Here is a 13,370-nt window from a genome sequence, read left to right as displayed (position 1 = left end):
TATTAGACCAGGTGAACTCCTTCCAAAAATGCCAGGTTGTCATCTAGCTAGATGTGGCCAGACCGTGTGTTGGTCTTGGTGCCCTGTGTCCTAGACATGTAGCTCCTGCAGGGTGCCCTAAGGGACAGCCTTGTTCAACTGGTGGTTCTTCAGGAGCAGTTAGTTACTGAACACAGACCACTGCAAACAACTTTGCTCCAGAATGCGGTGTAGAATATAGTACACGAATGTGTAGAATATAGTACACGAATATGTAGAGTGGATGAGCAGGGACTGGGCACCCAGATTCACTCCCTGGGGCCGTTACACACTGGTATAAACTTAACCTAAAGGTACTAATCAGCTAAGATGATCAATATTCATGCAGCATTTCTCTGTGGCCACTTGATGCATTGAAGCACACCAGCATGTTCCCCTTCATTTTGCTCCTGTGCTTGAATTTAGTGCTTACTTGAAGGCAGCTGTTTTCCTTTTCTCCTCCAGGCTCTCACTACCAGCTGCTTCACAAACACCAGTGCCCTCCCTCATTAGCTTAAACAGTTTGTCCAATATTTCACCCATGGATTCTTTGTTTTTCCCATTAATTGGAAGAAGTTTAATCATGAAATCAGTGTAATTGAGATGCTCAAACAGGAACTCAGTTAAGCTTAGCCGCAAGGGCTGCTTCTTAATTAATTTGCCTGCAAGTAAAGTTGAGCTTTTCACAGAAGTGCGTGGATCTCAGGTCTCCCCAGCAATACTTGGGATGCTACCCACACTCTTCCTTTCAAAGATCTTTGCAGCAGTACAGAACTGTGTTAATGCTCTTCAAACACATTTTAAAATGTGTTCTCTGCATGTTGCACGTGCTTGAGTGTTAGAATTCATGCAAAAGCCTCTAAAACCCGTTGTTGTTGAGAGCTCTGTAACTCCAGACTCATTGATACGATGAGGGAAGTTGGGACACTTAGGAATTGTTTCAGCATCTTTGCTTAATTAAGGTGTCTCTCACCAGGATGACAGGCTGTCCGTGCAGACCTCTTGACTACAGAGCTCTGCTGCAGTACCTTTACTTTTGCACCTGTTCACAAGAATCAGCCTAAGTTGCATATTACTGAAACCGGGGAGTGAAATTTTCCACTCAAGCACCATACAAAGGCAGCCTCATATCTCTCTTCTCAGAAATGAAAATGTAAATTACTATATATATACATTTCTATTTAAAAAAAAACAAACCAACAAACAAACAAACCACATTTCACTCCCCCAGTGCTACTTAAAGCATACCTTAGGCTCTTAGTCGGCCGCCCACATGTGTTCTGTCACTCTGGTCACCAGGTGAAGGCCTGTTTGCTGTGGGTTCCGACTTGCATCAGTCGGTTCTGGCTGCTGGGGCTGCACAGTGCGGTCTCTGTAAATCAGCTGCACTGGGATGCACGCGGTCTGCATTTTTGCTAATTTGAGTAGTTTTAATTCCACAGGAATCCTGACCCCTTGACTGTGCCGATAGTTTCGGTTCAAGGTGCCAGGGCTCCGAGTTCTAAAGAAAGATGTTCCAGTTAGCCGGCCTATGCATCCTTTCTGCACGCACTTAGTGATAGTAGCCAAGTCCACGCATAAAAATTTGTGGGGCCTGCATTTTAGGCAGGCATTCCTCAACTTTAACTGTGCAGGCCTACCCTTCAAAGTCTAAGACTGCCAAAGACTTGAAAGAGAACTCTAGGAAGAGCTTATACAGCTAAGGCAGTCTTCATTTTAGTAACCTCACCCTTCTTGCAGGGTCTTACTGATCTGAAGATGTGAGAGAGGTTCTAGTTCCCCTTGCTGGGGATGCTGTCAGCAGCAGGGCTGCTCCCTGAGGGGAGCCTACGGCCAGCAGCAGCAAGCCAGGCTGGGCTATGCCCTCCCCAACAGAGCACAATCCCGCAGTGCACGAGGCCCCCGGGCAGTCCTCCTTTGGCTGACTTGCTTTAACCATACTTACCCCTACATCCTCCTGTCAGAGGTCCTCTGACTTGTGTGTCAGAGGACCACAAGTGTCTTTTCAGTGACTGCACACAGGTTTAGCGATGCCAGATGGCTGCAGTAGTCCTTAGGTAGGACACAGCAGCGTATCTGCAAGAGGTAAAGCCTTTATCTTTTTCTGATAAAGTTTTACCAGATCTCCACCTTACCGGAGGGTAAAGTCCTTGCCAAAATGTGCGGTTCCGAGGTGAGCTGGGCTGAGGCCTGTAGAAACACATACTCTGGCTTTGCCAGGAAGGAGGGAACTTTAAGAGACCGAATAAATTAATCATTTAGCAAGCTCTTGAGTGTAAAATACATCCAATTGGAGTTCAAACTCTCACTACCCTGGAGTACCTATTCAGAGACAAGTGTGCTGACTGATCCGTTGCTCAAAGAGAAGATGTGAGAACTGGGACATGAAAATCACCAACACCTGCTCTTGAGGGGATGATGGAAACAAACTTGCAATATAACCAGAAAGGAATTCCACCCTAGTTGAAAGCACTACACCTCTTGGAATAAGTCATCCTGTGCCACTTCAGGCAATTTTTTTCAGGCTCATTTCTGTAATTCAGAAATGGCCCTGAATGACAGACCTGTGTCTGCAGCCAAGAGCTCTGGGCCAGCTGGGCCTGGGCACAGAAGAGCCTTACCTGTATGAGGGGTAACCAGAAGTTACTGTGGGAGCTGCAGGGGCACCCCTGGCCTCTGCCTTGCTAGCATAAACACTTCCCCTGCCAGAAGCAACTTCCCACAGAGCTCGGTGACCGCTTGGTACACCCGTTGTCATGTCTTCTTTGCCCCCAGCTGTCTTCAAGGTATGGGCAACTTTCCTTCTTCTTGTAGGTTTGGAGGCTTCTCCATTTTGGGTGGGGGGGCGGGAATAACAAGGCCCAAAGAAACACCAAGCACCTTCACAAATTAAAAAAAAAATATATGATTTTCAGAGGCAAGTGTTAAGATTAGAGATCCCTGACCCTACACGCTCCATTCGATCAGCCTTTCACCAGACCTCCGACTCCCACCCCCCCACGGTGTCTGCTGCCTGGCGTGGGCACGGCGGGGGGGTTCCCCACCACCCCCCACTCCGCGCGGCGGCAGGGCGGGCCGCCAGGGGGCGCCCCTCCACAGCCCTGTCACGCTGACGTCTTCGCCGAGGCTGTGAGGTGTTAGCGCAGAGGCAGCGAATCATAGAATCATTAAGGCTGGAAAAAAACCTCTAGGATCATCAAGTCCAGACGTCAAACCAACACCACCATGCCTCCTAAACCATGCCCTGTAGTGCCACGTCTACACGTCTTCTAATAAATTGGAGTTGTGATGCAGTCCGGCATTTGGAAGAGGCGTCCGGAGCGGGTCCGAGCTCACCAGGGCTTGGCCGGCACCACCCTTGGAAATGGGTGGCCCCGGAATTGCTCCCCGTTCCCCAGGGAGCAAACTGCAGGGCCCGGGGGTGATGCGCCTTGTGCAGGGAAATACAGACCAGCTTCTGCCTCACCCGACTGCTGGTAACGCCTGGCAGATGTGGGTCTAAACGTGTATGTGCTGGTGGGATCACATCTGCAAACAGCGTGAGAGCCCGCATCCATTATTTATAACATGGACGTGGGATCTGAATGAAGTTACTTGCTTACAAGAGAGGAAAACCATCAATCCGGAGTCCGGCAGCATAAGCACAAAGGGGTCAAACTGCCAAAAGGAAAGAACGTGTCTGTAGAAAAAAGATAAATTTTCCCAATAAAAGCCACAGGGAAAAAGTTTTTTGGACTGCAAAACCAGGGGAGAGTTTCTCCTTTCTGTGAAGCACTGTGGCTCCATGGGGTAATTCTAGGGATTTCTTGCATGAAAGGAGGCTGGGCAGAATGTGCTCCTGTATGTTATCCTCTGAGTGAGGTGCAAAATTTGTGAAGGGATCTGCTGCTCCACTGGAAAATGTTTGGTTTATTGTCCATTAATCAAAAAAAGAGTTGAAAACCGCTCATGTAAACTGCTCGTTGCTTAGCAAAAAGTGGGCTTTAGGATAATAAAAAGGCAGATTGATGGTAGCTTTTCCTGCTTTTATTCTCGACGGTGACAACTCAAAAGCAACAACTTTGAAACTACGAGCGTGGCAAATGTGTAATGCTTGGTAATTGCGGATGAGGATGTGTCCCAAAAAGCTATAAAAGTGTTGTATTTTCATTATAGAGAGTATTGGTATGTCCTTCTCCCCCAAGTTCATTACAGGAGAGAAGCACAATTTAAAATAACAACGGCCAAGTACAGCAAAGAAAGCCACTCACTCATGGCATAATGGACGAAAAATGGCTGTTGTGGGTGAGCAACAGCAGCAGAAAAAAAAAAAACAACCCAGCTCATTGATGAACAGCAAGAGGACCATAGCCCTGGGCCGGGGCTTTTGACAGGGTCTATGAAAAGTCAGCAAGAGAGGGCAGCCATCTCCCACCCCAGAGCCTCCAGACTGTAGCTTGTACACACAGAACTGCAGGTGAGTCTGTCGGGATGCCTGATGGGGATGGCATTGGTGCTCTGTGGACTGCGAGGCTGGGACAGGGATGCACAAGAAGCTCCTTTCACCTCCGAGTTCATTTTGGTGCTTGGGGCACAGTGGGCACGTTGTTCTCGGAGCGCTAGTAGAGGCTTTGCAGAAAAAAAATACATTTTTCTATATAAAGTGATCAGGTGCAGAGGAAAGCCACCACCTGGCATTACAGATTAAAACCTTGCCGTTTCCTTGACCTGAATTTTGCTTTTAAAATGAGCCTGTCGACTTTTAATTCATACTTTTAGACTCAAATGTAACTAATAGCATCTTGGAATCCCATTTGCTTTCTATGACTCAGGAAATGCTGCCTCTCCCTGCTACTGCTCTCACCAAGGACAGTGAAAACTGAATGCATTTGCTCTGTTGTTTGCACTTCAGAGCTCTGACTGCAGCTGCCCTGGGGTTGAAAACAATACTTACTCGTTTTGAAATTATGTTCAGCTTTAATTTTTAAAATGTTTTCAGTAACATCCCTGCTTGGGCTTGAGAGAATACCTGGAGGGCTTGGGGTTTTGTGTTGTGTATTCTGTAATTGTTGCTTTTATGGGGGGTAAAAATGTCTTTTTAAAAAACACCACTCACTCTACATCTAAATTGACCGGAATCCCTAGGCACTACGCTGAAGGTTAACTGAGAATAGCCAAGGATAGCAATGGGGTCAGAGAGGGATTACAAGCATGACAAAAAATGATACGCAGAAAGGCAGAGGAGGTGGAGGTCCCTGCTGGCAAAGGCCCCAGTGCAGGCAGGGGTGAACGTCGAAAAGCAATTATAAAGGCCATAAGAGAATTTATACGGGAATCATGGCAGATCCATTCCTTTAGCATTCGCTGACTTTGTTCTTAAGAATTTTCTGGTTTTTGTGTTGGTAATCCAGCTAGCATTTTTAAAATCACATCAAAATGATAGCTGTCCCATCACATTACATAATGGATCTCTTTTCTGATCTCCCAAGCAAAGGAAAGGGGCCTTTAGGAGACCCAAGTGACGATGAGGGTGGTTTCAACCTCACAGCTGTTGTAGAAAGCATGAATGGCCGGTAGAGCCGACAGAGATGCTGTACCACAGAGATTTCCGGAGTCATAGGGTCAGATCTGTAGCATCTGGCCTATGCCAAAGGTCTCTGCTCCTGGACCCAGTCAAGAAACGAGCTAAAGCCCCTTCAACTTCTGTTTCCACATGTCCCAGACCCTGTACTTAGCGACACAGAACAGATCCTCACCCACAACCCTGTGTGAAAGCTCCCCGGAGAAAACGGAAGATAGGTCCAAGCGGTTTCTCAGCAAAACAATCTCCACGACGTCAAATTTATTTTCAGAATAGCCCAGGCATGATAAATACCATGACGGTGCATCTATGTACCTGTAGCAGTCTGTGGTTTGGTTTGACCTCTACAATGTTCCGTGATTGCTCCTTCTCAGGGATCTGTATTTGCACAGCCCAGGGGCTGTCCCGTATCTCTTCAGGGAAGCAGCTTTGGGAGGGACCTTGGGTCAAAAGAGACATAGTCCTCTTTGAGTATACGGAGCGTTAGCAGCTACTTTGCTCAAGGCAGCCTGGGAGCGTGGGAGTGGGCTGGCGACCTGGCCAAGCAAAGCTCTTCTGCCCCATGTCGGATCACTGGTCACACCCCAGTGGTGGCATCCGTGTGTGTTAACTGAAGCCCCCTGAAAAAATGCTCTGAGAACACCCTTCTCTCCTGCCTGCAAAAGGCCAGCTCCACCTTTCAATGCCCGACACTTTCTTTGCCGCTCCCTCCCACAGATTTCTCTGGCCAGTTTTAGGTAACTCTCTGGAGAGGGTTGGCACGTAAAAGTCTCTTTGGTGATGGCAAAACCATTTGCCTTATGTTACAGGTGAACCGGTATTGCCCACCAAGAGGGGGCTTATTGGAAAAGGCCAGGAAAGCAGTGCAACTGCTGAGATGCTTACAGTTCCAGTCCCCTGTATTACATGCAGCACAGAGACCTGAATAATTCTGGCTGCCTGTCCCAGGTGATACATGTCGGAGTTTTTCAACATTTTGAAGTATTCAAAGTGCTAATTTTAATTTTTCCAGTTCGGTGGAAACAGAGTGGTCTGAGGATATTCACACTGAAACCACCCCCTGGAATTTTTGCAGTGTACTTTAAAGTATTAATGGGATTGTTGAGAAGTCACTAGCATTGGTATTTATTTTCTCATTCCATTATGTCAAAACTTTTTCAGTAGCCCAGATCACATTTTTTGACAGCACAGCCTTATTTACCGCTGATGCTTGATCCTGCTGTTGCTCTAAGGGCTCTTTTTGTTTCTTTTTTTTTTTTTTTTTTTATTACAGGATTCACTGATCATCCCGGTTGTCTTCTTAGCAAGTCACTGTTGTGATGCTTCATTTTAAGGCCCCAAAATCATCTGTGTCTTTCGTGTGACCCAGACATCCATATCCTGTATGAAAAGCATTTTAATTATACGCCAGCAATAAAAATTGATCACTGGAAAATTTATAATTTGAGACCCCATAATAATCAGGCTCGTTATTTTCCAGTGCCAGCATTCTGCAGGTGTTCTGAGAGATGGCGCAGACACAAACAATTACTTTTTCTGAGACAAGAGGCTCCTCTCAGCCTCTCCATTAGCCTCTGGCCCCCTGCTCCGACCTGTTGCAAAAACAGGTCATCAGGGTTGTGTAGCAATAGATGGAAGCCTTACTCTTCATCACCCCTCGCTTTTTGATTTGGTCCATTTGGTGCTGCTGCTGCAGACACATTTCTAATGGGAAAAATAAAGATGGCCTGGGGACAGACCCTATCAGTAACTGAAAATTCCATCAGATTTGTATAGGGCGATATGAAACCTAAAATTTTAAAGCAAAGGTAGAGCCACCTGATGGGTGCTGCCCAGATGTGACTTCAGGGCATTAAGACCTTGCAACTGCTTATTTATAGGCTAGATACATAAACGGCAACTTCCTACACATAGTGTACAAATGCCCTAAAGCACCAGCATCGAGCAAACAAAGCCGATTCAAAGAAATGAGGGGGAGGCTTGTATTTTTAATACACACAACTCATTCCTGAGGGCTTGATCAAATAACTAAAGTGACTCAGATAAGGGACAGGCATAACTGAAATGAGGAGGAGATTGTGACGCTCTGGCTTTCAGTATGATTTAAGATATTGGTATTCAGAGCCTGTTAAGTCGCTGTTTTGGCCCCTTTCTGACATAGTCATTGTTGCAGATGCACTTTCAAATTTATATGTAAAATGTTTCCTGCATCTGCTGGATATCTGATGGAAAAAGACAGCAGGCTAAACTCCCTTGAAATTCGTGGCATGGGGATTCCCAAGGTTTTCAGACTAACAAAACATGAACATTTCTTGCTGCTAGTATCATCATATGTCAGGGATGAAATGTTTAATTTAAAAGAACACGTAGTATAGCTCTAGACTCTCAAGGCCATCGAGACCTCAGATAGCAACCACCTGCCTACCTCTTGTTAACTGTGCTGTGATTTTTCCTAGGAACATACATTAAGGATGAGAAAACATGAAAATACTTAAAATTTAGTCTCTCCAGCCATAACACAAGTAGATGTAGCATGTAGCTGGCAAATGTAGTGGCTAAGCTGCTCTCCCCATCTGAAAAGTCATGGCAGTCGGGCCAAGTCCCCAGTGACAGGGAAAAGGGAGACATCACACCCATTTTTAAAAGAGGTAAAAAGGAGGACCTTGGAACAGCCAACCAGTCAGCATCACATCTGCACCCAGTTAGATCATGGAACAGATCCTCCTGGAAGCTATGATGTCACGGCATATGGGTAACACAGTGATGATCAGAGAAAGCCAGCATGGCTTCTCAAAGTGCCTGACTCTCTGGAGGCCTTCTACGATGGAGCAGCTCTGTTGGTGGATAAGGGAAGAGCAACTGACATCACCTACCTTGACTTCCACAAGGTCTCTGACACAGTCCCACACAACATCCTTGTCTCTAAATTGGAGAGATGTGGGTTTGATGGATGGACTACTTGATGGGTAAGCAAGTGGCTTGATGGATGCATCCAAAGAGTTGCAGTCAATGGCTCAGTGTCCAAATTGAGACCAGTAACAAATGGCATCCCTCAGGGGTCTGATACAGTTCAATCTTTATTAGTGACATAGATAGTGTACCCTCAGCAAGTCTGTGGATGACACCAAGTGGAGTGGTGCAGCTGATTGGCTAGAGAGAAGGGATGCTGTCCAGAGGGACCTTGACAGGCTTGAGGAGTGGGCCCATGTGAACCTTATGAGGTTCAACAAGGCCAAGTGCAAGGTCCTACACCTGAGTTGGGGCAATCCCAAATATCAGTACAGGCTGGGGGATGAAGAGGTTGAGAGCAATGCTGCAGAGGACTTTGGGATACTGGTAGATGAAAGATTGGATGTGACCTGGCAATGTGCACTTGCAGCCCAGAAGCCAACTGTATCCTGGGCTGCATCAGAAGTGTGGCCAGCAGGTTGAGGGAGGTGATTCTGCCCCTCTACTGTGCTCTGGTGAGACCCCACCTGGAGCGCTGCATCCAACTCTGGAGCTCTCAGCAAAGACATGGGCCCGTTGGAACACATCCAGAGGAGGGCTGGAGCACCTCTCCTATGGAGAAAGGCTGAGAGGGTTGGGGTTGTTCAGCCTGGGGAAGAGAAGGCTGCGGGGAGGCCTTATTGTGGCCTTTTGATACTTGAAGGGGGCTTATAAGAAAGATGGACAGAGACTTTTTACGAGGGGCAACAGTTTTAAACTAAAAGAGGGTAGATTTAGATTAGATATAAGGAAGAAATTCTTTATAATGAGGGTGGTGAGATGCTGGAAGAAGTTGCCTAGAGAGGTCATGGATGTCTGATCATTGGAAGTGCTCAAGGCCAGGTTGGCTGGAGCACTGACCAACATGATCTAGTGGAAGATGTCCCTTGCCCATGCCAGGAGGTTGGAACTAGATGACCTTTAAAGGTCCCTTCCTTCCCAAACTGTTCTGCGATTCCATGACTGTACACCCCTGCAGGCTAATGCTTCTCTTGCCAAGAAGACCTAGGACTGGGATTTCCAAAACTACATTCATCGCTAGAGGAGCGATGGAGAAGAAAGCCATCCTTTCATCAATTCACCTTGTAGCATGAAAACTGCACTGTCAGCAAATCTATGGAGATTATCCTTCCTCTCTGCTAACCACTTGTGGTGAACTAATATGCTAAAGGAGTAATACAGAAATTAATCTGTCATTTTTACAGAGAACTGCAGTAATGTTAAGAAATCTCGTGTTCAAAGCAGTATTGCCAGAGTGAGCACCTGACGCCAGACAGCTCCCCAGATTTCCAGAGTAACAACAGAGATGGCATTTCAGAGGCTGACAATGTCCATAACACAACAGGACAGTAAGTTGTTTCTAGGCATAATAGGGATCAGGATGCTGGACCTTAAAGTGTTCCCATCATCTTCCTTCACATTACAATTTTAGCAGCTAAAAATTAAAGAAATGACTGCATTATACCCTATGAAAACCAGAATTCCAGATGGCGTAAAGTACTCAGTTCCAAATTCAGCTGGTCCTGAGACAACAGCCACTAAAACCATGTCACAAATGAAGTGAATGAAATGGCTGTAAGTGAAAAAGTTGACTTTCAAAGCTCGTGTTCATTGACGGTGTTAATTCTTTTTCCACTCTCTTCAACATCTGGGAACAATGACCAGAAAGGAGTAATACCAGTAGCACAGAATGAAGATCTGCAGCTGCTCTATCACTGAGACTTTCCCCTTTTTGCTTCTTTAAAACAAAAAGGTCATTCACTAGGCATAGATCTCTTGTGGTGCTGGAAGGAGATCACCAGCAAGGCTAGAGCACTGCTTATGGTATGGAGGAGTAGATATTCTAGCTTGAAGCTCTACAGGGTCACAGTTCAGCTGCCAGAAAATGCAACTGTATCAAAACAAACCACAGCTGGGGATGGGGGAAAAAACACATCATGCTCTCATCACAATAAAAGCTACTTTGATCCACGTTCAAAACAATACATCAATCTCACCTGCAACTCTCATCACACAATGAACAGAACTAAATATATTGAACAAACCAGCCCATAATTGCCTCTCTCTCTCTCTGTTCAGCCCTTGCCAAAGTAACACCTCATGAGTCCTTTTCTATAGTGTCTGAAAGGATGTAGATTTTCTTTCACGATTTAGGGCCCGATCAGCTGGAGGCAGTCAGTGGCTTTAAGAACAAGGTCTCCTCCCAGCATGGGGATGATACAGGAAAGGCGCTAAGTATAAGTATGGAGACAATATTTAATCCAAACAGAGAACTGAGGAGACAGAGAGAGCAAGAGGTAGGCACACAGGCCTCTCTCTGCACATCAGACAGGGCAAGAGGCACAGAGCAGTCTCGCTTGTAGTTCAGGGCTGCAGCTACAGTAGGGACGTGGCTGCCTTCCAGCACAGAATGGAGGACACTGGAAAGCAGGGTGCCAAAGAGAGCCCTGGCCTCATTTTCCTGGCAGACTCCCAGAGCCTCTGAGATCAAGTGCTGTTCATGGGAGTCTGTCTCTTATGAAAGCCTCTGCTCCCCCGATGAAACAAACAATTGAAACAAAGAGTCCATGGCTGGTGGCTGCAAAGGTTCAGAGGCCTGTCTTGCTTGCTGCTCTGTATCTTTTCCACTGCAGTCACCTCACGGTATGCAGCCCATCAACATGACATGTCCACAACAACTTCAAACCACGAGGGACATCCTCGTCGGGAAATCGTTCTGAGAGGAAAGAAGAGAAATGTCAACACAAAAGCACCCATGGAATGGACAAAGAGACAGATGTAGCTTTGACAGAGACAAAACCAAAGGGCAACAGCCTTGTCCACTGACACCCCTTTCCTCTCTTGCACATGCCACTTAAGCTCAGGCCTAACAGCCAAGCTGCTCTAGCGACAAGGCCTCCCCCATGGAACAGACTTCAGCCAGCTCCCCTTCCCCAACAACCATGAACTCATCAGTCCTCACCAGACTGTGGCAGGATGTTTTGCACTTGCTGGTACCCTGTGTGAGGAAACCTGTGGCGTGCATAGCCTGTACACATGCCCATGGGTTTGCACCCACAGGAGTCTGTCATCCCACCCCTTTCAGAAAGACCTGAGGTCTCTTACACTGTGCCTTGCTACTAGCCCTGTCCTAGTCCAGAAGAACAGAACGTCTCAACCCTTGCTTACAAAGGATCACAGCCAAAGCAATGCCCTTTCATTTCTGTAAGCCCTGGGTAAGTTTCCTTCCCTACCATGATCCTCCTAAATCCTAGATAAACTCCCACTTCCTTGGATCACCAGGCCACAAATGCCAAAAACATCCCTTACCTCCCCAGTTCCAGGCACATCTGTCTCTCCCCTCCATCGTGGAGTCCTGTGTAGGAGCTATTTCCCTTTCTGGCCTTTTACACCCACGGTGCCTAACCTCTTCCCACAGTGACTCCCCTTGTCTGGGGTTCCCCACACTCAGACTCCAGGCTCTACCCTCCTGGAGAGCCCCTCTAAACTCTGGCTAGCAATCCCCGCCTGGTGGCTCCCCACTCAGCCTGTTTAGATCAGGAACACCAGACATGGCCTCACTGTTTTCTTGGGGTCCTTTTTCCTCTTCTTGTCAGAAGCGTTGAGGTAGGCCTGCTCCCTGGCCCTGTACGACGGGCCTCGGCTCAGCTCCCTCTCGCTGTACGGGGGCAGCGTGTCCTCCTCTTCCTCCTGCTGAGGTGGTGGTGGCGGCTGCTGCAGCTGCTGCTGCGACTTCTCGGCTTTGTAGGTAGAGGGTGGTGACCAGGCGTAATATGTTCCCCCTCCTCTCTGGCTGGGCTGTGAGCTCAGCTTTGAGGGGGTTTCGCTGAGGTCTCCACTCTCATCGTAGCTCCGGGATTTCCTCTCCAAGACGCTGCTGAGGTAGGAGTGATCGTATTTCTGGCTCCCTCCGGGCGTCCGGCTCACCAGCCTGGGCAGGTGCTTCTCCTCATGGGCCCGTCTCCGGGGTGGGCTGTATGACCAGCCACGATCCGAGTCCGTCAGTGGCTCTCGGTTCCCTCTGCTACGCTTGGTGTAGTACTCCTCTATCGAGCTATCCTGGTGGGGCAGCCCTCCACTGCGGCCACCGTGCGACTCCGACCGCTCGAAACGCCGAGTTTCCTGGCTCTCTGCCCGCCGGGTCCGCTGGCTGTAGGACTCTGCGAAGGCTGCCAGCTCATCCATAGAGACAGCCGGCACTCCCACAGAGAAACTCTTACGGGACAACATCTCGGACTTGGATCTCTGCTGGCTGGAGGAGGAAAGAAGTAGTATTAGAAGGCAGGATTCAGCTGCGCTCATCCCCCTCAGCTGCCTTCACAAACAATGGAGGGAAACAGGCACTCCTGGGGCATGAATCATCTGACCTGTTTTCATCATCTTCTGTAGGAAGAGATACATCACGTCCTCAAAATCCCTGCTTCTCTCTGCTAACTGTAAAGGCAGCTTAGTGGGGATAGCCTGGACTCTACCTGTCTAATGTCACCCAAGATTAACCCCAGAGTGCTCCTTCCCTTGTCCTCCGGTATGCAGGGTTGGACTTGCCTCTCCTTGGCCCCAAAGCGGGTAGGTGTATGTCCTCCTGGGAAAACCCAACAACCCGGCTACAGAAGCTCACAGCAGGGCAATTCTGAGGCAGGTTTAAAGAGAGTGAGCTGGTACAATAGCCCAGTACTGAGGGAACGAAATCCCTGCCATTGCTTTTGGGAGACTGGGCTGCTGGTATGTGATGGAAGGATGTGATATCTCTCTTCTAGGCACGAGACTGCCAGTCCTTCAGGCTTGGAGTACAGGTCTTGTTGTA

General features: G+C 47.8%; 1 protein-coding gene across 7 annotated transcripts in view; it reads right to left on the bottom strand.

Moving 5' to 3' along the window:
• Window positions 1-10,507: 10,507 nt before the first annotated feature.
• Window positions 10,508-13,370, bottom strand: part of ILDR2 (immunoglobulin like domain containing receptor 2) — a 36,664-nt gene continuing 33,801 nt past the window's right edge. For all 7 annotated transcript variants that reach the window (XM_064469113.1, XM_064469167.1, XM_064469122.1 and 4 more), the window contains 2 exons: window positions 12,128-12,818; window positions 10,508-11,282 (listed from right to left, as the gene is read on the bottom strand). In XM_064469113.1, the coding sequence (XP_064325183.1) occupies window positions 11,247-11,282; window positions 12,128-12,818 (727 nt within the window). In that variant the 3' untranslated portion in view covers window positions 10,508-11,246. The remainder of the gene's footprint in view (window positions 11,283-12,127; window positions 12,819-13,370) is intronic.

Source organism: Phalacrocorax carbo, chromosome 1 (assembly GCF_963921805.1).
Source record: "Phalacrocorax carbo chromosome 1, bPhaCar2.1, whole genome shotgun sequence".
Lineage (NCBI taxonomy): Eukaryota > Metazoa > Chordata > Aves > Suliformes > Phalacrocoracidae > Phalacrocorax > Phalacrocorax carbo.
This window is presented reverse-complemented; position numbering and strand designations above follow the sequence as displayed.